This window comes from Triplophysa dalaica, chromosome 2 (genome assembly GCF_015846415.1).
Source record: "Triplophysa dalaica isolate WHDGS20190420 chromosome 2, ASM1584641v1, whole genome shotgun sequence".
Taxonomy (NCBI): domain Eukaryota; kingdom Metazoa; phylum Chordata; class Actinopteri; order Cypriniformes; family Nemacheilidae; genus Triplophysa; species Triplophysa dalaica.
In genome coordinates, this window is record NC_079543.1 from 21,194,865 (window position 1) to 21,220,099 (window position 25,235).

The 25,235-nt window shown below is 36.8% G+C and overlaps 2 protein-coding genes across 7 annotated transcripts; one reads left to right on the forward strand and one right to left on the reverse strand.

Moving 5' to 3' along the window:
• Nucleotides 1–966: 966 nt before the first annotated feature.
• Nucleotides 967–2,498, reverse strand: helt (helt bHLH transcription factor). Its single transcript, XM_056737579.1, has 4 exons — nucleotides 2,457–2,498; nucleotides 1,756–1,860; nucleotides 1,524–1,620; nucleotides 967–1,412 (listed from the first exon to the last, which is right to left on the reverse strand). Exons 1-4 carry the CDS (start codon nucleotides 2,484–2,486, stop codon nucleotides 967–969), a joined length of 678 nt encoding a protein of 225 aa, XP_056593557.1. The 5' UTR covers nucleotides 2,487–2,498.
• A 4,058-nt stretch (nucleotides 2,499–6,556) lies between these two features.
• On the forward strand, nucleotides 6,557–24,873 carry acsl1a (acyl-CoA synthetase long chain family member 1a). Of its 6 annotated transcripts, none has more exons than XM_056770570.1 (22): nucleotides 6,598–6,631; nucleotides 10,067–10,103; nucleotides 13,882–14,119; nucleotides 16,675–16,789; nucleotides 16,957–17,021; nucleotides 17,280–17,381; nucleotides 17,532–17,631; nucleotides 18,169–18,344; nucleotides 18,432–18,464; nucleotides 18,568–18,619; nucleotides 18,764–18,837; nucleotides 19,497–19,574; nucleotides 20,682–20,816; nucleotides 20,907–21,041; nucleotides 21,578–21,673; nucleotides 21,756–21,828; nucleotides 21,912–22,000; nucleotides 22,309–22,425; nucleotides 23,136–23,279; nucleotides 23,385–23,486; nucleotides 23,685–23,756; nucleotides 23,871–24,873. In XM_056770570.1, the coding sequence occupies exons 3-22, from the start codon at nucleotides 13,925–13,927 to the stop codon at nucleotides 24,009–24,011; spliced, it is 2,094 nt and encodes a 697-aa protein (XP_056626548.1). In that variant the 5' UTR covers nucleotides 6,598–6,631; nucleotides 10,067–10,103; nucleotides 13,882–13,924; the 3' UTR covers nucleotides 24,012–24,873. The 6 variants fall into 6 exon arrangements, with proteins under 6 accessions (XP_056626554.1, XP_056626548.1, XP_056626540.1 ...); XM_056770562.1 differs by lacking the exon at nucleotides 19,497–19,574 and adding an exon at nucleotides 19,635–19,712 and having other exon boundaries at nucleotides 6,599–6,631; XM_056770576.1 differs by lacking the exons at nucleotides 10,067–10,103; nucleotides 19,497–19,574 and adding an exon at nucleotides 19,635–19,712 and having other exon boundaries at nucleotides 6,557–6,631.
• Nucleotides 24,874–25,235: the final 362 nt, after the last annotated feature.

The following is a 25,235-nucleotide window of genomic DNA, read 5'->3' on the forward strand; positions in this document are numbered from 1 at the left end:
TAAACAAACAGCATACAAATGGCGCAATTTCAATATGCCTATTTGAGCCAAATTTGTTTGTGCTGGATATAGATTTAAGGGTTGTTGAAAAGGAGAGATTTGCATGTGTGAAACAGAGAGAACAGACAGAATTTGAGTAAGATAAAAATATTATAAACATTCTCATTTAGCCTCTAATAAAACATGGATTTTCTAATTTAGTTCTAATTCTCCTTCTCAAAAACACTCAGTATTTGCCAATCTGACTTGTTATTTGCATTTTATTTAAATAAAGGTGGAAGAGACACTGGGGGCTGGATTTGAGTCCAAACGGATTCCCCTAAAGAAGCTTATTGTCAATCAAGGGATCTCAGACCAGCAGACCATTACGCGAAGTGTTAATCTGAGGAATACTACAGTCTAGTGCACTGATCAGGAGGATGAGAATATAAAACAAAAAATATAGTAAAAGTTTGATCCCATGGTATTATTATTATTATTTTTTTCTCAGGAGTGAATTGAAAGTGGGAGTGGTTCTAACTTCCAAGTGAAATGTGAAGAGGTGTTTCTGATATTCTCTGGGCAACTGTTATAAAAAAGAAAAATTAGCTTGAAATATTAATGAAATTATAGGCTACAAGGTTGTTACATTTATATTTATATTTTAAGAATTAATGTATTAAATGCCTATTTTTTCATTGCACAATATAACCATTCTTTTTCGTTTAGTGGTTGTGCAGTGAAATTTAAACATGGACATATTTTAACCTCTCCTTCTTCAAATTTGCTTGTATACTTTATGAGCTGTTTTAAAATAGCTTCTATTTTTTATACTGTAAATAATAATGGAAAGGCAACATGATTGATTTCAAAAGCAGATTACCACACATAAAAAAGATTTATATTCAAATGTAATTTATTAAATCCGATATCTACATATTCCAATATTACATGTACACATATAAATAAAGACAGAACCAGTTGTATTTACAGAGCAGCGTGTTGTACATTGTGTAAGCTAAAGGCGTTGTGGTGCGAGTGCCCGATGAGGTTCATGTAATGATGATCAAGTCCTTGAACTGGTGACAAGTATCCAGTGTGCTGAGAAACTGCTGGGTACGCGAGCGTGGGGCTGCGTGCCGAACTGTGCCAGGAAAAGTGTCCGGGTGGGCTCTGCTGGAACACCGACTCCGTCGGGCTCGGACTCTGGTACTCCAGCTGGCACAAAAGGTCTGTTGGGTCAGGTGAAATGGTACCTAAAGCGCCAAACACGGGCTCGGTAACGACCTTGGACTGCAGGAACGCGAGGATCCGTGCGTACTTGGTGTCTTTGGTCTCCATGCGCTCTACTGTGGTCAGATAGTGAACGAGGTTCTTCATGCACTCGTGATAGCCGTAGTGGAAGTAATTCGCGAACTCCGTGAGCAGTTCTCCTGCGAAAACATAGAGGAGGTTGAGAGCGAATGCTTGTATTTTTTTATTTGAGTCATATGTCTATCTTATTCATTTATTTGTTAAATACTTGCGTTTTAATTAACATTCACCTTTTTCTCTCCCGCGCGGGAAATCTGCCGAGTGGAGCGCGCGTAAATACTGGACTGTCATCTCCAGGATTTCAGCTTTCTCCAGTTTCCCAGAGTTCTGTTTTAACAAGAAACAGTATTTGTCAGACAATTCATCAAAACATATTTACCAACAATAAAAGGAGTTATGAGCAAATCACATTTTAAAAGCCATTTAAACACTGGCAAATCGGTCCGTGTTTTTAATGCACACCTGTTTAGCCAGTGCCATGGGAACTGTCTTTCCCAACTCGTTTAGACATCTGTTGATTCGATCTCTTCTTCTTTTCTCAATAACCTTATGAGAAACAGGCGTTTTCTGTGGAAAGGAAACATAGTATGGTAAGTTACCAAATACACGTTACGCATGATTCTAAATGAGGTTGGACAAGTCACCATAAGAAAGAGCAATAATTTCATTGGCTTGTGGGTGCTCATTTTCCTAAACATGTGTAAAAACCCAAATCAGTCATTGGAATACCCTACAGTAAATAACACTTAATCAGCAATCTCGTGGAACGTGGAAAGCCGCTTTGCGCTCGATGCACTTAGAGACGCGCACTGCCAGACGATACGGTATACCATTGAAGCATATCACTTATACATCTCAACTGAGAAAATTAACTAAGTTCCAATATCTACTAAAAGCACTAGACATTAAACGTCGCTTGTTTTAAGGTCCAGCAAAATCAAGCCAAACTATATTCTATGTTGAACTTTTCGGAAAATAAGGCGCGCGAGCAGCCATGCGTGTATAGCAACTGTAAATTAAAATAGTTCCATTCTGAAAAAAATACTCACGATTAAAAAATGTCAGTTTAATGGTATTTATAACAAAAATATTAAAACACACAAAATTTACAAAATGTAAATGTCTGCATGTACTCTAATGCTCTCTCGTTCCTATCCACATACCTTGCGATCTTTCATCTTTGATGCCATCATTTGGTAAAACTACGGAAAATGATTAATCTAAGAATAAGTGTTGCTAGAGTACATATGTCGTCCTCTCTCCAGAAGCTTCGAACTGAGATGAGCAACACTGGAAGCAGTGGCTTATAAAGCGCTCGCGCCGATGACAAGCGCATTCATTGCCTTAAATTATTCCATAGGATTAAAGGCAAGCTTTTGGTTAATGTGTGCACTTAGGATCAGTTAAAGAAATAGTAAAACCTGAAGCTGTGGGCTAGCGGGGGGCAGACCTACTTTGTTAATCCACGTGGCCTATCTAAAGACACGTGATGAGTTGTAGAATATTATTTGCATAGTAAGAGCCAAGGCTGGAGATGTGAACTGTGATGGCAACAGGAGCCTCGCGAGCGCAGTGCGCGCAATGAAAACAAAGCCCCTCAAGCAAGGCGTCTCTTTCTGTTCCACGTCGCGTTTCTCACACGATCGCCTGTTTATGGGTCCCAGCAAGCGATCTTAACTTCCACCCCAAGCCCGTCTCAGGTTTAAAGCCTGTCTACTGTTATTATAGTAATTAAGTAAGCACATAATAGGCTGTTCCGCCGAGTTCAGGGGAGACCTTTTGGAGACGGAGTCCCCCCGTTTGTTTGAGGCGTTTCTCACACGACTTGGTGACACGTCCATCTTTCATGGGCTACGGTTGGGTTTTTGTTTACATTCTCTAGTTTTGTTAAGGACCTCGGCAGGTGTGGGGACCCGGCCTGGCACACGAGCGGCCCCTCCGACCATGTTACAGACTCCAGCCGTCTTTGGCACACGAGGGTTACCCACCGCTGGATTCCCTTCAGAGGGGCTCAATTTGTATCCTATTATCCTATAAGAAAATGTCTATTGAGCGGAATGAATAGTTTCATTGGCCTAAATTATAATAATGCAGTGAAAGAAAAGAAAAGGAGAAATAAAGAAGAATGCAGCTGGTGCTGAAGCGCATTATTGTCCGTCACCTGCGCCTGGAGACCCCTATTCATTTGCCTAATTTCGGTCAACTTAACAAACTTTGAGAGAAATCATTCTGGTATTGTTGTGAAGGGTGAAGCTTTCTGATCGAATTAACAGCATGTTTTGATCCGGTAAATGTCATTAGAAAGAAAGAAACAATCGCGTATAGAGGGGTCTGGGTAACGCGCCAAGTGGCGACGCCAAAGCGCAATTCATGCCACAGGGGACTTTTGTACCCCCACATTGCTCACGTTTGTGGCCAACAAAGGGCATTATTTTATACTTGAATATATTTCATACAACAATTGGCTGTTTTTATCAAACATATTTTCACAGCAAGGTTAACAACAGGTTTATTGTGTTCACCCAGACTAGCAGTCTCAGACTTCATGCGCCAAAACGACTGGCTCATCTGCTTCTTTTCACTGGGAACGTTTTAATCCGGAAGGTTGGCCATAGTTTAAAGTTCGAAATCGTGTGCATCGTGGAGGGAAAAATCAAAGATGTGGAGATTTTTTTCTTTTAGAGAATCCAAGTTTATTGGATACCCAAAGCAATGGATAGTAACAGCGCGCAAAAGAAAAGCAAAAAAAGCACCAGTGATGTAGTTTAAAGCATAAAATCCTATTACTTTTAACGTTGAATATACAACAAAAAGGTTTATGCAAACACTCTTTGGAGCCGACAAGACAAATGTTTCGAATTTGTTTCAGAGATTGAAGTTTTGTAACGTCACTATTCTTAATCTTATTTTTAAAACGTGTTTTGAATTGATGAAACTCAATACGTCAGCAGAAATGTTTCCGATAACAGTAATTTAATTATCTTTATTGAACAATACAACATACTACAAAAAATACTATAAGGAAAAACCGCTAAAGAAATCAAATGGAATGTGAACCAATAACCAAACCAAAGCAACAAGTGTATTATGCATTTGTTTTTTTATTGTATATTGACATTCTCTTAAGACAAAAATGTATTAATATTACGACAAATACAATAACCTCATAAAGTCTTTTACAACTGACTTTAAATGCGTCGACAAAAAAATATATTTAAAAATAGGATACCACGTAAAATATTACTGGACTTAAACCAAATAAGTGTCTCGTGTTTCTTGTTTAGCGTCTCCATAGGTGCAAAAATAAAAAACATCACCTTTTAAAACAGCTCTGTAGATTTGTTTTCATACATTGATTTATAATTTAAAAGCTATGTTAATTAATATTTGTGAAATCTTTTTTAACCTTTTTGTATTTTAGAGCCTGCGTGCGTTTTGGTTTATATCAACAGTTCTTGTCTAAATTTTCAAGATGCCGATTTTTATGACAGGCAGGTGCTATTTAAAATCTAAAGAAACTGTAAAGCCCTCTGAAATCATTACCGTACAGTATGTTAATAAAAACATTAAAACATACACATTTTTTTAAATTATGAAACTGCTGACCTTTGTAAACCCACTTAGTCATTAACAAATCTATGTAAAATGTTTTGCTTTTAAATGTCATAATTGTCATAAAGTTTCTAATGGTCGTATCAATGTTTCATTGCGATGCAAAAGATGTCTTTAAGGCTGTCCAAACATGCTTCTGTATAGGGATCAGGGTCTTAAAGGGAGGCTACCTGAAAGCTGAACTTTGTCTGTAAGGATCTAACCATGTGAAAGAGAATTAGTAGCGCAGTCATGCATGTCACTCTGATTACAGCAGTACAGTTCGCCTTATATCCCAACCAACCAACACTTTTTACAGAGGGACTAACCAGCCTGCAGACAGAAGGGGATGCTTTCGCTTGTGTGAGGGGTTGCTAATGCAAAGCTTATAAAGTGTGGTTTTATAAGTCTTAGCAACCACTTCCCTGTGTACTGACTGTCCTCCCTGTTTCCATTATTTCTATATTTCCTATTTTTTAAGATTTATAAAAACATCACTTTTTTCAATTTAATGATTTGATTTGAATAGAAAAAAGTCTGTATGTACACATTGTTTACTTTTCCAGAACACCTTAGACAACTTATTGTTAAAACAAATCGTCCGCCATGATGTCAAAGTTTATTACTTATTCTAAAGCGCCACCATGTGGCGATAAAAAACTTCTAAAAACTTTCACGTCAGTTTAAGACTCTTCAAAAATGATTACACATGTATTTTAATTTTTCACTTGTATTTGATGTTACAATTGGTGAAAGTACATTTTTATATTTTAAATATAAAACTTTTTACGACCAGCTAATGTTAGTTTTATGCGATGATAGCTGCAAGGCTATTTTAGCAGATTTTATTTGAGTGTTTCTTATTTTGTAAGTAAAACCTTATCTGAATACTAAACAGTATTGAGTGTGTTGCACGTTCATGAGATTTGAAAATCCTACGTTGATGGGAAAAAATGTTGATCCTCCGGACAACGTGTTGTCATGCAAGAGGCGGTGACCCGTGGTGACCTGGGGCCAGAGACACACACAATCCTTTAGCTTCGCGCGCCACCGTGAGTCTCCTCTGCATCACTTCACACGAGACATTTAGCATTGTTCATGCATCACAATAGATCATCAATAATTCCTAAATGTTTAAAAAATCATGCAAAATCTTATAAAAAAAAGTATTGTTCACTGAATGGATTATACTGGTGAAACTAATAGTGTTTAGTGCTTCTTGTTATTTTAAACAAATTCATAAAATTCACAAATCCATTTCATTGCATTATTTTGCTCACTAGAGGGAGCCATATAGTTTAGTAGGGCTGTGTACTTCTGAAATAAAGTCATACGAAGGTTTTCTATACACTTCAAAACGAAATAAAAAACATGCACATAAAAATATTGAACCAACAATATGTTTAAAAATGTTGTTGTACCAAACATTGTACAATAATATAGTCTGAATATTTGTTTGGATTATCATTTAATATTGAATTGTAACCCCTGAGGTTCTGTGATCTGTTTAAGCAAGAAGTGACTTCTCTACAACATCACATTGTTTATCAACATCCCTAAGGTGCGTATGCACATATTTACTAAATATTGACCAATGCAAAACATTCTTCGATTCATACGCGCCCAAACATGTGAAGCTAAATCTGATTGGTTAAACGGCCGGTTTCCTATCTTAAGACTTCTCGGAGAGCCATATCCGTCTCAAAATAACATCTGTGTGGACGCAACATTTGCACCTTTCATTCAGGTTTGTGCGCTTCTGCTCTAATCTTGACTGATATCGTATTTAAATATTCAAATTTCTGAGATGTTCACACAAAACGCGTTCAGTGCAAATAATTATATGGATTTATCTCGGGCTCATGCATGCCCGATTTAACAGTAACATTTAATGCATGGATGACGACTCGTTGTCACAAAGCGGAGGAATGCGTTATGCAGCGTGAGAAAGAGTGCGTCCGTATCTTTGCGTCTCGTGCGGAAAGATCACAGACAGTCGCTCAGTGAAACACGCTCATAAACGTTTGGTCTCCTTTTCTTCATTCACCTACGCTTGCTAGTGAGGTTGGGTTGGCTGAAGTTTACTTTAACATTACGCATCTGACAGACGCCAAATTTACGCGCTACATTTTATCAGTGGTTGATGAAGTTTGTATGTGGTATCGACGCAGAATCGATGTAATATGAAGTTGCGCTGGAATAGTTGTAAAGAGTGGAAACAAAGCGAGGGGCGGAGATGGATGAGCTCACCGTTTACTCTATTGTTCATTAATTAGCTATTACAGAACGGAATCTTAAGGGCAGACAATGCAGCTATTGTCAGCAACATGTTATGCATCACTCCTTATCGTTTAACCTCCGACTTGAACCCCATTACAAATCACATGGCACTGAACACTTAACTATTTAACTCTGGGGCAACTTAAAGAGTGTGGTTTAAAACTACACTAAAGTCTTTATTAGAAGAATACTGTATAATGTATATGAATGTGCAGTAAAACGAGTAGTCTGTGCTAAAATCATCCAATAGAGCAAGATTATGCAACAGGTTGATTTTGACAAGCAGACCTCTTATCACAGATGCATCATTTTAGTTGATGCAGCTGAAAAATGATGAACTTGCATTGTATAAGTTCCAGAAAGAAGCTAATATGTGTATAACATTTGTTAAAATGAGGGTGACACACCTGTTCAATAAAAACACCTTCTGTCAAAAGGATGTTAAATCAGTTTTTATGAAATTCTTTAGTATTCTGATTGTAAGAGAAAATCCTCACAGCTCGTCTCCACCCATTGTCTCCATTCTCCTTATCATGACGTTTTAATTCGCTTTCATATTCCGCTTTTATGTGCAGAACAGAAGGGTACTTGTGTGTCATTTTGTGGGCTGACATTTTAAGATTTTGAAAGGCAGATGTATACTGAGTTTTGTAAACATGCCCAGAAATGCGGAGTAGCAGAAGCAGACACGCTCTGGAGGCCGAAATGTTTGGAATTTTGGCAGTTGATGGTGAGGTTATGCGGTTTCCTTTTTCTCATCAGGGAGGGTCTGTTATGCATCCTCTCATGTTAACCCTCTATGAGGAAAGTCTATAACCTTGAATATAAATCTTTGTATTATAAGGTTGCTTTTGGTGTAAGGGACTGGCGAACAATCTAGAGGAAGGTGGTAGCCTCACCCAAAAACAACACCTGTTCTTCAAACAACCACTATTCATGATCTCTGGCTAAACAGCTCTTTTTGTGTGAAAATATTTTACCTAATAACAGAGAAAAGAAGTTCATAGCCCGTTTCAGATTTCGAATCTGAAATTAATATCTGTTTTTTCAGACCAAAATCACTCTATTGTGTTTGGCTTCTCTTGTTGTAGAGATTTTAAGGTGTGGTTTAGCTTCTAGAAGTGTTCAAATATGGCCCATTATGGGCACAATCTAGCCTGGGTTGTCTTCATTTGGGGTTTATGAGAGATATAAGTAACTGGATACAATTATATTACTATGTAGGAATTCTATCATACTAAACATTATCATTACAAATTGTAATAAACACGCATCTTAATTCTTCGTCTAGTTTTCTCTTTCAGTAACTATATGCACTATAATTTAATTAATGAAGTGTGTTGTATAATTTATTTGTGCTATATCATTGTATCAGTTGTCTTACTATGATGACCGAGTACAGCCCATTGACTTTCTCTGATTATTGATGTGATGCAGTTGTGAGTGGTTGAGTCTATGTATAGATCAGCCAGCTCGAGCTCGATCTCATGCAGTCCGTGAATAGTTCCACAGCTGCTATGATTATCTGTATAGAGTATATTTAATACAACATTTTATAATCACAATCTCTAGTCAAATAAACCTATTTTGAAGAATGCTGATAACTGAACAATGTACCCATTGACTTGCATTGGTTTTCTATCTTTACAGTAGAAATGATTGGGTTCCATAGTTCGGTTATACCAACATTTTTCCTAGTATCATCTTTTATGTTCTGCGGATGAAGGAAACGTATTAACAAAAAGCACTCTGTAGAGCAGCTTGTCCGTTTAGGGCTCCTGAAGAAACAACATGGCAAATTCCATGCAAGGGGACCCGCGGACCAGTGTATGTAGATATAAATAGCTCATTCTAAGATAATTAATACATAACGCTTCATTATTTAAGGTCTTTATACACCTCTGAGAGCATAGTAAGTTATGTATATTATATAGAATTTATGTCAATAGATCCTCCAAGAAATTACACACAGTACCTTTAATTCAAAAACCTTTAAATACCCATACCATATTTTCTGTTGTTAGCTGATAATAAATATACTAATCCTTGTTTTAAAGATTCGCAAATTGCTTTTTTTAATAATATAAAATATATGTGGAGTTTTAAATAGTGTTGAATGTAGCTTAGTAAGTGTTAGCATCTTAAAGTTTTTAGCAAGCTCTTCACCACTTTCACAGAAGTTAGATATACACGTGGTTTGAGCAGGAAACATTCAGTGTTAAGTTTTTGTCTCTTGTGAGACATCTGAGAAAGCACAATTATTGATAAACAAGTTACATTCGGTCACATTTTCGTATCTGTCTCCGTCTTACACTCTGTGGGGTGATTGTAAGTGTAGCTCTGTCATTGGTTTGTGCAGTTTACAGTCCAAGTATGGAGAGAGGTTGGGTTTCAGTCGGAGGGCAAACGCTGTCAGGCCCGTCATATGACCAGCGTGACATTTCCCATCTGCGTTCCAAACACATACACGCACACCTGCTGAAACACACATTTACATGCACATTTATGTCTGCTCAGTGTCTCAGGTGGCCCTACAGACACATCGTTATGAATTTTATGTGCTTTATGCTTACAAAAGCCTTATTACAACATCACACTAAACGTACATTACATACTGTAGTGTGTAGTCTGAGCATGAGGGTTGAAATTACTGCGTGTGCGTTCATAAAAACATCAATAGACCAGATTTAAAGGGATAGTTCACCCAAAAATGAAAATTCTGTCATTTACTCACCCTTAAGTTGTTTCAAACCTGGACATTTTATTGTTCCACTGAACAATAAAGAAGATATTTGGAAGAATGTTTGTAGCTTAACAGTTCTGGGGCACCGCTTCCATAGTGGTGCCCCAGCATGGTTTGGTTTCCTCCATTATTCTTAATATTTTCTTTTGTGTTCAACAGAACAAAGAGATTTATGCAGATTTGAAACAACATAAGGGTGAGTAAATGATGACAGAAAGAAAAATACTCTTAAATTATAATTCTTTAGAAGCGAATGTAGACTGATTCGGATCTCTGTTCATTGTGAAGGGCTGTGGCTCTAAAGACTATTTGGACTTCAATTATGTAGTAACTAGATATATGATATAGGAAATAGAAGGAGAAAATATATTTATATAGCAGGTTCTGTGCGATTCAACCATTTCAATGTGGAACTTTCTGCCTCAAATGGAATGACATTATTTTTTCTCTTTATCTTTAAGAATGACTGCATTGTGTTTGATCATGACTAGATTTATGCTGCACTACTATCGTACACACACACACACAAAAGGTGGAATGTGTGTGTTCTTTTGTGGGATTCCTTTGTCTCTGTGTTTTGATGCCTTTAAAAAAACTACAAACACTACATGGCATAAAAATAGAAAACCGGTAAAAATGTTCAGTCTGACATGACAGATTCAGAGACAAGTAAGAAATAAGAATGTCATGAAATTGAGAACATGAAATTTTATTTTATAGAGAGATGGCTAGAGTGACAGAGAGAGAGAGATTCACGTGGTTGTATTGCTGCTTGTCAGTGTCATTCTACTATTCATAGCCAATAGTTTCCTTAAGCGCTGCATTACAGGTCACTTTAACTGCAGCAACATATAGTAGATACGTTGGAAAAACACATACTGAGACACATTCTTTCTCTGCAGAGGAACACAGTAAGTATCGATGTTTGTGTCTGTCAGTTTTCTTTAGTAGTATGTAGTATGGGTTAGGCTCGGCACGATCTGTTCACTTGCATGAGCTTGTGTGTGTCTTTGTTAGCAGTTCAAGGGCAGAGGAGCTTTGGAGTGTATGGTCAGATGAACAAGTTGGGTCTGTTAAGTTTGTAAAATGAATTATGCCGTAAATTACACTGTCATATAGTCAATATCTAAAAACAGTTTACCTAACATATATATAAATAGTCTAATGATGAATTGTATGACTATAATAGATTTAACAACATTTAACAATAGATTTAATAGATTTCTTTGAGAAATTGATTAATCTGCAGTTTTACATGAACTCTATTAGTATGCATTGCTTACCATTAGATGATGAACATGATGCAAACAATAGTGCTGTATTTATAGATAGGCTTGAGAAGTCAGAGTGCAAAACAGCTTATAAGCAGGCCAACATCTCCCAGACTCCTGAGGTACCCATCATATTATCAACTGGACATTAACAGTGCTGTTCACAGGCATTATCACTCATTTTCACCCTCGGTATAGCTGGAGAGTGTCTTCAGAAATATTATCAGCTGTAATTGGAACACGGCTTATTGGACCGGAAAGCCATCAGCTTTAAAATGAAGGTTTCAGCTTTAGTGAACGTGTCTGAAGTCTCCGCTAAATGAAGACTTCTGGTTCTGTAATGAGTCCACACACACAAGAAGGGTTGGATATTGAAAACCGGAATCAACTGAGAATCGGAATTGAAAGGCAAGGAATCGGATCAGAATCGATAGGAATTGGAATTGGATACTTGAAACTAAAATTTAAATTCCTCTTAACAATTCTTGTGTGCATATTTTCAGAAATGTGCATTTGTTAACTCGTGATAAAGCACGCAGGTACCACAAATTTATCATAGTTTCCTTACATTAACTACAGTTTAACCATGATGTAGTTAAGCTATCGGAAAACAAATTGTAAAAAATCAGACAAAACAAGGTTGCTTGCTATGTGACCGAATATATGTCAATATATATGTCAAATTCTTACAGTAAATAACATACAGTACATTCCATTTCAGGACTACTTTTGGTATTCAATGTTTAATCTGTTGTTTCACATCCCGATATTTAATTCATTTATAAGTGTCCTCCAATGTCATTCCGCCCAGGAATTCTGTTTAAAAAGACAATGTTCAATTGAATTTGTATACATTTAGAATGATGGGTATGAATTATGGGTATCACAAACCTATATACCAAACAGTAAACTGACTGACGGCTAAAAATACTTTATTACTGCTGCATGTTGCTTGCTTACCTTCTTCAAATGCTTAATGCATGCAAGTCTACATGTCATAGTAATAAGGAACGATGCTTTTTGCCACTGCTCTACACCTGCAGTTCCAACGATGCAACTTTGCGATGCTACTTGCAATTGATAATTGGAACGATGGTTTTGGGAAACACTTAAATCATTGAACTATGCTGGAACGCCGGAACTAACAATTCTTTTTGGAAATGCACCCCTGGTTGATATCTCAATGTTTTAGTTCATCTGTGGAATTGAAACTGGGAATCAAAAAGAATTGGAACCGATAAAATGCAAACGATACGCAACCCTACACACAAGAGAGAAACCACTGCTGGAGGCTATGGACTGATGCGTATGAAAGATTTATTGAATTTTTTATAGGCACAGAAAGCTCTCTGTTCATGTGTAGCTAATGTGACTAGACAGAGGGATGATAGATAAGGTGTTAAATTAGGTGAATAAGGTATGAAACAGGGCTTTGAATCAAACCTGTTTTTCTGTGTCATTAACAGGAGTGCTTAACCTTTCTGGAAATGTTTATTTTTTTATCGTTTTATTTCAAATATGGCTAAATGGATTGCCAGGTTGTGTTTCCCCTAGGTTAATGGCTTTGGGAGGACACTCTATATTTATTTTTCGGCGGAGGTCCGGACAATACTTTTTTTAATAAATAATGTTAAATCAATCACTCTAATGTTTTATAAGGCCATTTACTTTATATTCTTATAGCCACTTCTATGAAACATAGAAGGTCTGGTAACTGAGAATATGTGTTGTAGGCTCGAAGTCCTAGTGGTCTATTTTAATATTTAAAAAACTACTGACAAAATGTAACATTTTTGTGAAAATGAAAATATCACGAGAGTACTTACAAAGTTACCAACAGCCTTTCCATAATAACTGATTCTAAATATTATTTCCAATTAAAACATGAAAACATGCTCATAACATGCTGATTATTAATGCTATTAATATCATAAATGCTATATGTAGATACAAGACGTTATGGTTTATAATCTCTCACAAACAAACATAGCAAACAGTAAACTGACTGACAGCTACAAATACTTTATTACTGCTGCATTTTCATTCACTTTAGCGTTACAGAAAAAGTGTCCATTTATTTACCTGCTCGGGAAGCAGCGCTCATGAAGCGCATTTGGTGCTAAATAAAGATATAGCCAAAAAATAATCAACATAAATTTTCATGAGTGCGCGTGATGTGTACGTCTCAGTTATGTAGACGAGCTGCTCAATTTAAACCACAGAAGTAGTGGATTTTTTAAATGTTTCATTATGTCTAGCGGTCTGAATGGAACGAAGGATAAAAGCTGGGTGAAAACCTGTCATTGATTCAGGTTTTTAAGTAAAATGTGTGCCTACGTGTGCAATGTGATGCATTATGGAATCTGACATTGGGTCAGTCGCAATTTTTTTTTGTATATTTTATCAAAATAAATAAAAAAATGTAGTAAAGACAAAAGGACTTGGAAGGCGTGGCAGAAGTAAATGGGAATTCAACCAAAATAAATAATTGTAACTGGGATCAAATGTTATTAAAACGTAACACAAACTATTATTGTGATTATAGTTCATAAGTGATTTATGCTTAAAATATATTTTTAAAACCCCATTAAAAAGTATAAATGCTTTGTAAAATACCTCAACGTTTGCCTAAATGTCCGCTTTTGTTTTCCCATAAATGTAACACTTTCCACCGAAAATCCTTCTTCTGCGTTTTCATTACAGACGTTGGTTCGTTTGATTAAGTGCTTCCCACCGGGGCGGAGCGATGCAGGCCCAGGATCTGATCCGCCACTTGAGAATACCAGAGCTGGACGACTTGAGGCAGTATGTTCGCAGTTTACCAACCAACACGCTCATGGGCATGGGCGCCTTCGCTGCCATCACCACCTACTGGCTGGTCACTCGTCCCAAAGCCCTCACACCACCATGCGACCTCACTTTGCAGTCTGTGGAGGTCTCGGTAGGTGTGGAAATACTTTCTTAAAGTTCAAAGAGCAGGAGTGAAATATCGCTTGATGAAAAGATAAGAGCTAGATTAAGCCAGGCCTCTGACTGTCGACATGATATCTGATCCATGTTGTAGCTTAGTCTGAGCGAGAACAGTCCACTTAGAAATAAAACGCTCATATGAGCCACACACAGGATTATTAACAACATTAGTCTGTTGTTGTGATGTAGTAGGTTTTGAGATGTCAGATTATATGATACCAGTATTTGTTTTAAATGATGCTGTTCAACGATCAGTAATGGCACATGTATCTCTGAGAGAGTACAAGCTTGCATTTCAATAACCACTTTATCTGTAAAATCATAATTCTAATTTATATTGTTGTCTGAAACCAGGAAGGGTTCATTTGAAGTTGTACCAAATAAGCATCCAGTGTTTAAAATGTCTCGCGGATCCTGTTATTCAGTCAAGCCCAAATGCATTAAAGCGTCTGTCAGATACAAGTTTCAGAGATTACTTGCAAACTTCCTCTTGCACATCAGTGTGGTTCAGCAGCACAGACTGTGGCTTCCTCCTGGTTCACCCACCATGTCAAGTGGTTTCTCTCACTGAAAGACACCAAATGCGCTAAAATGCTGCATGCATGAACACTATGCCACAGTTTCACAGACAAGGCTGAAGACTAGTCCCAGACTAAAATGAACTTTGAGCTGTCTCGACTGAAAATAACATATCTTAAAATATGTCAGTGCCATTGTTTTGTCTCAAGATGCACATCAGAGATGTTTTTTTCTATGGCATTTTGATAAAAAGGACGTGCATAGCCTAAATTAACTAATGCATTGTCCTAGTTTAGGCTGAGCCTTGTCTATGAAGCCGTGCCTATATCTTCAGTTGTCTGTCTTAGTGAGTAAACGATGTGTTGTGTATTGTGGTTTATTACAAAGGCTTTGTGTTTGTGTGTAATGATATGTGTTGTATGCATGGGGAGATCCCATCAACGGCTTTTCCTATAACAGTCATCTTTCAACAGCATTCCTTCTTTTCTCCTTCCAAGCTGCCATTCTTTACTATTGTGCTGAACATTTGTGTACATGTTTAACCAACGTATATGGAGGAATTTCTCAAACGCTTTCAAGTAAATGTCTAAGTCAAATAATAAAAGGATCAATTATATTTGGCATAAATAAAATAAGGTTTACATGCATTTTCACACTACATTTTTTAAATAATGAATTTACATTTATTAAAGAAGTTTTCTTTATCTGTAGCAAATGCAAAGGTCCAAAAAGAACACGCATATTGATGAAAAAGGTATAGATTGATTGTAAGTCGCGTTGGATGAGAGCATTTGTCAAATGCATAAATGTACATTTTTCCCAGGATTTATGAAATTCCTCCAGGAGTACATGTGTGCACATGCTGCCGTTACAGACGACTTACTGTAAATAATAACAGCCTCTTTCATGCAGACAGCTGAGATTATATTATATGTTATGTCTTGATCACCGTTTCAGGCAGAAACACCAGATGTTTGCTATTGAAACACATGGAAACAGTCATAAAGTCATATTGAATGACCCGCTGTAAATTCCTTATGTTGGTGATTTAAGACTTGAGGGTGATTGACATCTTACTACAGTCACTGGCCAAAGACTCTGTAAAAAGATTATTCTTTCAGTTTTCATTTCACTTCAGCATATTTATTACACTTTACAGCCAATTAATAGACTTCTAAGATGTTGTATTGCGAAATATGACTTAATTTAGGGCTGAAATGATTCCTTGAGTTATAAGAGTAATTTGAATACAAAAAATCAGTGAGGCAATTTTTGTTGCCTCAAAGCTTTGTTTAATCCATTTAACTACTGTACACACAGAGCACTGCGTTTCCCCATGGACCGTTATTACTAATGCACAGCCTGCTAAACGTGTTACAGGCGTGATGCTAATGCATTTGACTGCGTCTGGGCTTTATGAGAACATGAACACAAGTACTTCATCTCCAGAGTTGCTCTGAGAGTTAATTTCACGAATATTGTGTGAAGAAACAGACATACCAAAAAATAAGCGTCTTCCAACAACCTGACAAAATGAAATTTCGGTTAATTCTGTATTTTATGTGGACAAATATATTACTATTTAATAGTAAATAAATTAACTAAAACTAATTTAGATAAACTGCATGCATCAAGTTAGTTGTTTATCTTTGAAATTATTCTTTCTATTTTGTTAATGTTTCTCATTTATAAATTTGTATTATATTGCATTTTGAATGTAATATGGCAATGTGGCTTACTTAAATGATCAATAGCTGCAGCCATAACTTCATTCATACAATCCGCCCCAAAAATGAAAAGATATCATCATGAGGATGTTTTGTGCTTGCTATTGTTATCACGATTAAAATATTAATAAAAAAATAATTATCCAGCCATAGTTTTTAATCAAATGCAGATAAAATTAAGGCAATCTAGAGGTCAATAATTTCATCTGTAAGAACAGTATTATTCTATGTTTGACCAGCTAATTCTTATCACCAATGATTATTGTTTTTTATATTTTAGGGTGGAGAATATGCTCGACGGTCCATTCTGCTGGACAGTGACTCGCACATGGCATATTACTATAATGACGCTCGGACGATGTACGAGTTTTTCACACGAGGATTGAGAGTGTCTAGTAAGTCCTCACTAAAAGCAGACATGAAAACTCTGTGCTGGTGATCTTCTGTATTTGTAACTCTGTATTTGATATTATTATTTTGTTATAGTACATATAGTTACGTTAAGTACATGTAGTTTTATTATTTTAAAAGTTAAAGCACTGTTATTTTCCTTTTTTTATAGAAAATGGTCCTTGCCTAGGATCTCGCAAATCTAACCACCCATATAAATGGCTCTCTTATAAAGAAGTAAGACTGCTTTAATCTCTTTAGACGGTCTAGTCTGGTTTATGATATGCTGTGTATTTGTGTGGGTTATGTTTGATGTATTCTTTGATGTATGGCTTTCCTGTAGCTCAGTGGTAAGAGCATTGCGTTAACAACGCAAGGTTGTGGGTTCGATCCCAGGGGATTGCAGATACTTAGAAAGTAAATGTATAATGCAATGTAAGTCGCTTTGGATAAGAGTGTCTGCCAAATGTATAAATGTAAATGTATGTTCTGTAGGTAGCAGACAGGGCTGAGTTAATAGGCTCAGCATTGCTCCACAGAGGTCATAGTAAATCCGGAGACAAATACATCGGCATCTTTGCACAGAACAGACCAGAGGTAAATCACATTTTGAAACGTTTTCATGTTGATGTTGTAAAATATTGTTCCCATATAAGCCTGCTTCAATCTGAGTGTTTTTTTAATTTTTTAATTTATCTTATGTTTATATTACACATTTGCATAACATACCATGTGTGTTGTGTGAAGTGGACGATTTCAGAACTAGCGTGTTACACATACTCTCTGGTGGCAGTTCCTCTGTATGACACTTTGGGCACAGAGGCCATCAGCTACGTCATTGACAAAGGTGAGGGAAACCTGTCAGAAACATGTCTGTCACATGACATTTCAGCTGGTGTTTTTATTTCACTTAGTCAAGTCTGATGATATGCAAGTATTGGAATAATACCTGATTCTTTTATTCATACATTTGAAATAATATAATAAAACGTACAATTTCTTCATATTTTTTTCTAAACATATGATATTAATACTTTTAAAATATGTATTATTTAAATATTTTGAAAGATAAAATATTTGTTGTTCCATGTTTAAAGTCCATTAACCATTTTTAAGGTAATTTCATCAAGTCATGAAATGCAACTTTTTGTCTTTTCTTAAAATGAGTTTTTGTTCCATTTGCGATTGCAATTTAAAAGGAAAAACATTAATCACAGTCCTTAAATGTTACAAAAGTACTTTTTTTCCTATTTGTATTTTAATACTGATTTTCCCTCGCAAAGGAAAATGTGTGTTCAAGTTTAATTGTATAATTTTAACATTTTACACAGTAGGTTGTGTTGGCATGGTGAAATTGTTAGAAATGCGTGGTGTGTTTTTATAGCCATCATCTCTACGGTGATCTGTGACATGGCGGATAAGGCCAGTCTCATCCTGGGCTGTGTGTCTGGACGTCAACATAGGATCAAAACTATAGCGATCATGGAGGACTTTGACAGCGAGCTGACTGCTCAGGCACAACAGATCGGTATTGAAATCCTGAGTATGAAGGAGCTGGAGGTATTAAAGACACACACACTAAACACACTGGTAACACGATACCTGGTAGTCTTGTACTGGTATTGCATTAACTCATTATTTTTGCAGGCTATTGGCAAAGCCAACCACAAGACACCCATTGTGAGTAAAACTGAGAGCTGTGTTGATTCATTGACTGTGCGGAATAATGATTTGTTTAATTCAATGTCTATTATGAGTCATGGAGTTTTTTTTTTACTTCTAGCCTCCTAAACCAGAAGATCTTGCTCTTATTTGCTTTACCAGTGGAACAACAGGTAAGTGTTCACATCTATGTTTACCCAATACATTATGCATCACAATACATCTCTCTCTCAGATGTTACCTCATTAATTCCTGTCAGATTATGGCAATATTTATACATAGAGAATAAATGTTGAATATAAAATCTTGTCTGCTAGGAAATCCAAAGGGAGCAATGATCACACATGGAAACATTGTTTCAAACTGTTCAGCTTTCATTAAAATAACAGAGGTGAGCCAACAGTTTTTTATTGCTTTGCTTACCCAAAATATATTGTACATATTGTCCTTACTTACTCACCCTCGTGTATTATTTTCTAACTTCGTCGAACTAAAAAAAAGGATTAGTTTTGTCTTGACTGCTCATTTTCACAAAATCTGAGTTGAAGGGGACTGCAGCTTTTGGGTTTCAACGGCTGTGTGAGAAACAATCTGAAATTTTTATTTTTGTCATTGCATTCAAATCTCTTTTGTGTTCACAGTCATTCTGATATTGTGCATTAAGACATATAGGCAAGGTTTGATGTCAACAAAATAAAACATATTTGGTCCTCACGTCACGTGTTGTGCAGATTTTTGTTGACATCATTGTCTGTGGAACAACATGAGATGACAAAATGTTAATTTTATTATGTATGTCAGAAAGCAACAATGAGAGCAAAACTGACAACAAATAAGCTTATTAATAGCAAATATCTGTGAGATTTAATAAGAGACATTCATTTTTGAAGACAACTTTCTCATGCTGTGGCTCACTTTGTGCTTATGTGTTTTCTTACTTGATGGTCAAGTGCAACTTACTCTCTCTTTTGCTCTCTCTCTTTCTCTGACTGTTACTTTCCTGTTTTAATCGTCAGTTTCCTGTTGTATTTCCTGTTTCTGTGTGGTTAGGGGTTGCTGAAGCTAAGTCCTCGCGATGTTCTCATCTCCTTCTTACCGCTAGCACATATGTTTGAGAGAGTAGTGGAGGTACACTTTGTTTCACACTGTATGTGTGTGTGTGTGTGTGTTTGTGTGTGTATTTTACAGGTACATTGCATGCTTAACCAGACAGATATTCACATTTCTTATCTACCTCTAGCACACATGTTTGAGAGAGTTGTTGTGGTATGTATTACACAAGGGTCATGGACACATGCATCATGAGACTTTTTAATTTTAGTCAAATTGTTTACTATTAATATATAACCATTTCTAACACAATGTGGGTTGTGCATAAAATTAAGATGATTGAAAGGATTGTTCTTGGGTCAATACTGTTCTATTGATAAAATATTTACTATACTTTTTACTCTGCGCTATATTTAGCTAAATTTAAAAGGATCAATGTGAAGCGACGAATCACTCCACCCCTCCCTTTCTAAGCACTACGGTGGCTGACACAGGACACAGATCTTGTCATGTTTTCGCTTCTTTGCTGAAGGAGAACTTATTTACGAGACGTGTTTTGTAGAGCAGTTTGTCCGTTTAGACATGGTGAACATGATAAATGTAGATAGGAACAGCTCATTCTAAAGTACTAAATACATAACGCTGCATTATGTAAGGTCTTTATACACCTCTGGACACATGTATATGTGATGCGATCCTGGAAAACCCGTCGGATATCGCACTGGGTTGTTTCAGGAATATCAAAATAGAGGTTGAAAGTCCATTTTTTATCTAAATTATTTATTATTTTTGTCTGGCATATCTGAAAACATCTATTTCTGAAAAATAGTGATTTTTGATGGCAAGTTGTTGTTTTGTATATATATGCCGGCGGAGGTGAAGTTGCCCACAGCTTTCCCTCTCTTAACACTACAAAGACAGTTCACATATCAAAGTAACGCCAAAATAACGTCTGGAATGAAGGTGTATCGATGCACATTTCCCACTTGTGTTTTGTAAACTACGGCATGGAAAGTTTGTTTTATACAACTTTACCATGACAATGATTGTCTGCGATAATCAACAGGATGTCACTTTGAACCAATAACATTCCTTTAAAATAATAGCATTGGTTGACTTTGAACTAATGTATTGAGCTATGTAATGCACAGTGTAATTTAAATTCTTCATTGGTCTGTTGTGTAGGGTGTGCTTCTGGTCCATGGGGCCAAGATAGGATATTTTCAGGGTGACATTCGTCTGCTCATGGATGATTTGAAGGCTCTTAAACCCACTGTGTTTCCTGTAGTGCCCAGACTACTCAACCGTATGTTTGATAAGGTACATTTTTCACTTCATTTACATCTGATACTCAATAAACTCCACAATGGTTGATGAGTTGGATATGTGTCCATACGTGTTTTCGTGTAGATCTTTGGACAGGCTAATACTCCACTCAAAAGATGGATGCTGGATTTTGCAACCAGCAGGAAAGAGGCAGAGTTGAGGAGTGGAGTTGTGAGGAAGGACAGCATGTGGGACAAGCTCATCTTTAGTAAAGTGCAGGTAGTCGGAAAAGAGAAAATGTGTTTTGTGTTCATGTTTCTTCTAAATTTCTTAACGATTTTTATTGTTCAAAGCCATCAGATTGTTAAAGGAGCAATGTGGAGGGTTAAGCGGCATCTAGTGGTGAGGTTTGGGAATGTTACCAATGACTCAACCGGGAAAAGAGTTCATTTAACTAGAGTCGACTTCTAGCATTTATTCACACATTTATCAGGCTCACTTGTACATTTTTACTTTGGTCTGTGTGGGAGAAACAGCAGAGGTCTGTGGCCACATGCACACACATCTAAAAGGGAACTTTAGTTACATTTAGTCATTTAGCAGATGCTTTTATCCAAGGCAACTAACAGAGAGTTCAGGGAGCAAAAAGCGATGTGTCATTCAGGTGCAATAATACAATAGATGCTTATACAAAGTTACTAGTTATAACAACTTGGCTTTCCTCTATAGGGTATTCATCCTTGCGGTTTGCTCAGAAACAGTCATCATTCTAGTATTCAGCATTTATATGTGACACAAATGCACTCCTCCTGCAGGCCAGTCTTGGTGGGCGTGTGAGGTTGATGATCACAGGAGCTGCTCCAGTATCTCCCACTGTTCTCACCTTCCTGCGAGCAGCACTGGGCTGTCAGGTACACACACACACACTTTTTCCAACTTCACGGCTCCCCCTGTTGTTCTTAAAGTCACAGGTTCATTATTTTGGTGTTGTAGTTTTATGAAGGTTACGGGCAGACAGAGTGTACTGCCGGCTGCACCATGTCACTTCCTGGAGACTGGACAGCAGGTAAGACACAGTCTGAAAAGCAGATGTATACTACATTATAGATGATATAGTCATATTCAGATTCTTGTGGTCTCCTTATTTAGGTCACGTGGGGGCGCCGCTGCCCTGTAACATCGTAAAGCTTGTGGATGTGGCTGAAATGAAATATTTTGCAGTAAATGGAGAGGGAGAGGTGTGTCATGACTTAAATCCTAACTTCGGTCTCAAAGGAATATTCAGATAATAATATCGCTTGCCTTGATTATTTCCATTGTGTTGCTTTATAGTTTAATTGCTCATTTTTGGTCGAAAAGTCAAAATGGTTTTCTGTGGTAAAATAAACGAAATCTGCTTGAAAACGTAATTTGTATTAAACCAGGAACATTCCCATTAAAAGGGAAATTGGAAAATAATGTATTGGACATTGTATCATTTGCATACTTTTAGCATGGCAATGTACATCTTGGTTTATGGGTGTGTGTGTGTGTGTGTTCTCCACAGGTGTGTGTGAAAGGACCAAATGTGTTTCAGGGTTACCTGAACGACCCAGAGAGAACAGCAGAGGCCCTAAATAAAGATGGTTGGCTGCACACTGGAGACATCGGAAAGTGGCTTCCAGTAAGCCTTCTGCTTCTTCACTCTTCGTTACTTCTTTACTTTATTTACTCCTTAAAAAAAATTCTGCAAGTTCATTCCTTATTTAAAGGGGTCATTTGACTCGGATAAAATGAATATTATTGTTTGCTTTAGATGTAATACAATGTGTATACATGATTTAAGGTTAAAAAACGCTGTATTTTCCACATACGGTGCATGTTTGTATCTATTCTTTGCTCCACCTCTCTGAAACGCGCTGATAATTTTACAAAACTCATCACTCTGAAAAGCCGCAGTGTGCTATGATTGGCCAGTTCACTAAGTGTGTGGTGATTGGTGGAATACTGCACGGAAATGTTACGCCTCTTATCATATTGCTGCGCAGGTGACGGTACAATGAGATCTACAAGACCCTTACTTGCGTATACATTTGGGCGGTCTTAGTCAAATCATACCACAAAGTGCCCTAGATGCATGGGGGTGTGGTTTCACGAGGCATTTCAGGCAGGTCTGGGTTCGCATTCGCATTTAGATAGAATGCATCTTTTGTTCCGACACTTACATTTTTGCAATTTAACGTGTCTAATACATGCATGGGCAACTTATAAGACACAGAAAAACTCATATTTCCAACATATGACCCGTTTAATCTATTCTGTGGTTTACAAGAGTCTTGTATTTCATCCAGCAAATTGGCTGAATTTTAAATGAGTGCATTTATGTTGTTCCAGAATGGGACTCTTAAGATTGTCGACAGGAAGAAGCATATCTTTAAACTCGCTCAGGGTGAATACATCGCTCCAGAAAAGATTGAGAACATTTACACCCGCAGCGATCCTGTGGCACAAATATTTGTACATGGAGACAGTCTAAAGGTGAGAAGGAAACTGATGAAAGTAAAGACCTACAAATGCATCAGGGTGGTGGGCACCAGGATAGAATATGTACTAAGTGTGTGAACCCATGCTGTGTTTCTGCAGGCATGTTTAGTGGGTATCGTGGTACCTGATCCAGACTTCCTGCCAGGATGGGCAAAGAAAAGAGGAATTGAGGGCCCCTATAAAGTAATGTGCAAGAACAAGGTAACAACATTTTAACTGTTTTTTCATATATTGTTATTGTGATACTTATATTACCAAAGACCACTAATCATTTCTCGACTTGTTGAGGAAAAGTATACGATGACTTTAGGTGATCATATTGACAGAATCACATAGACTTTATGATGTAAATTGAACATGTCCCATTCCTGAAAAACCTGTCGTGGTGCTTTCAAACAGGAATTAAAAAATGCCATTCTAGAAGATATTATTCGACTTGGGAAAGAAGCTGGACTAAAATCTTTTGAACAGGTAAAATATTCTAACAAACACAACTCATACAATGAAAATGTCCTGGTGTATTATGTTTTTATTATGTATTGATAAAATATGTTTTTGTGCCTTCATTGGTATTCGCGTGTTTAGGTGAGAGACATTACTCTGCACCCAGAGATGTTTTCTGTTCAGAATGGACTTCTCACACCAACACTGAAAGCCAAGAGAGCTGAGTTGAGGAGACACTTCGGGGATCAGATCGACCAGCTCTACGCCAAAATCAAAATGTAAATGAAAGATTACTCCGTTGACACTGAAAGCAAGAGACATACCTTGAACACTTCTGAACTTGCACACTTGTTGGCGTATGGGGACAGGGTTGTACATTACAAAGACTGTTGATGTACTTTGGACTCAATGAAGTCAAAGTTGTAAAGTACAAATGTGATTTTCACCACTTGGGGGCGCAAAAGGTGGCTTTATGAAATTAGCCGTACATTTCACGAACCCTTCAGTTTATCTGGGCTGAGAATTCACAAAATGATGACAAACCCAATGCCGTAGGCCAGTGGATGCCTTGTGTTTAATAAGCATATCCAGAACACACCCTAAAGTCAGTTTTTTGTCTACTGTGGTTATGTCAAACAAAATGACACCGAGTTACCCGAAATAGCAAAGTGCTTACAAGATTAAAAATAATTTGCAGATGTTTTAACCAATTTGAAATGTAAAGAAGTATTATTACTAAATCCTTGTTTTTAAAACTGGACTGATTCAAAAATGCCCTACGGTAATGTTTTCATTACCTTAGAATTAGCTATTTCTAACTACAACAGGGTCCCTTTTCATGGGAATCCCTAAACTGGTTTTGACAGAGATGACCTTATGTATTTTTTCTGCAATTTATGACCGTACAATCAGTAGGTCAAGTTGATTCTTGTTGATCAAATTCCACTGACAGCACTTTGAAATCTTGGTACAGCTGTGCCATTGTCCTAGAGAGTAAAGCATGTACATACGTCATCTATTTACGTTTTTAATTCTTTTTTGTATTCTAGTTTGTAATGTAAACTGTGAAAAAGGTTCTTTGTAGCATGTGGGTGTTATCAAGAAATTAAAATTAAAGAAATTAAAATTAAAGAAATTAAAATGATGGCTCGACTTTTAATAGTGTGTGGTTGTTCCTACTATTTATTCAGGTTTTGTGCCATTTTAAATATGTGTGACTGCATTTGGACCTGCATCAAAGTAAATAAGCATTAGGACCTGCATCAAAGTCAATACGGATGTGCTCTATGATAATCTCTTATACATCCTTATTAAAAAGGTGACATGTAAGTTTAAATATTTGTAAATAAATGTTTTTATAATGATTCTAAAATTACCATCCTTTTATTACAGAAAACATATTCCCTTAAACCGTTCAATGAGCTAATAGATGCACAATTTCATTATTGTATGTATAACGTGAATTTTTATTCTGCCTCTTCTTTGGTTTTTATAATTGCTGTATTG

Coding starts and splice junctions, on each gene's coding strand:
- acsl1a (XM_056770576.1), top strand. CDS start 13,925: ATGCAGGCCCAGGATCTGATCCGCCACTTGAGAATACCAGAGCTGGAC. Junction 16,790..16,956: donor ACGAGGATTGAGAGTGTCTA/GTAAGTCCTCAC, acceptor CTTTTTTTATAG/AAAATGGTCCTTGCCTAGGA. Junction 22,001..22,308: donor CAGTAAATGGAGAGGGAGAG/GTGTGTCATGAC, acceptor TGTTCTCCACAG/GTGTGTGTGAAAGGACCAAA.
- helt (XM_056737579.1), bottom strand. CDS start 2,486: ATGATGGCATCAAAGATGAAAGATCGCAAG. Junction 1,861..2,456: donor CAAAGATGAAAGATCGCAAG/GTATGTGGATAG, acceptor TCCTTTCCACAG/AAAACGCCTGTTTCTCATAA. Junction 1,621..1,755: donor CCATGGCACTGGCTAAACAG/GTGTGCATTAAA, acceptor TTGTTAAAACAG/AACTCTGGGAAACTGGAGAA.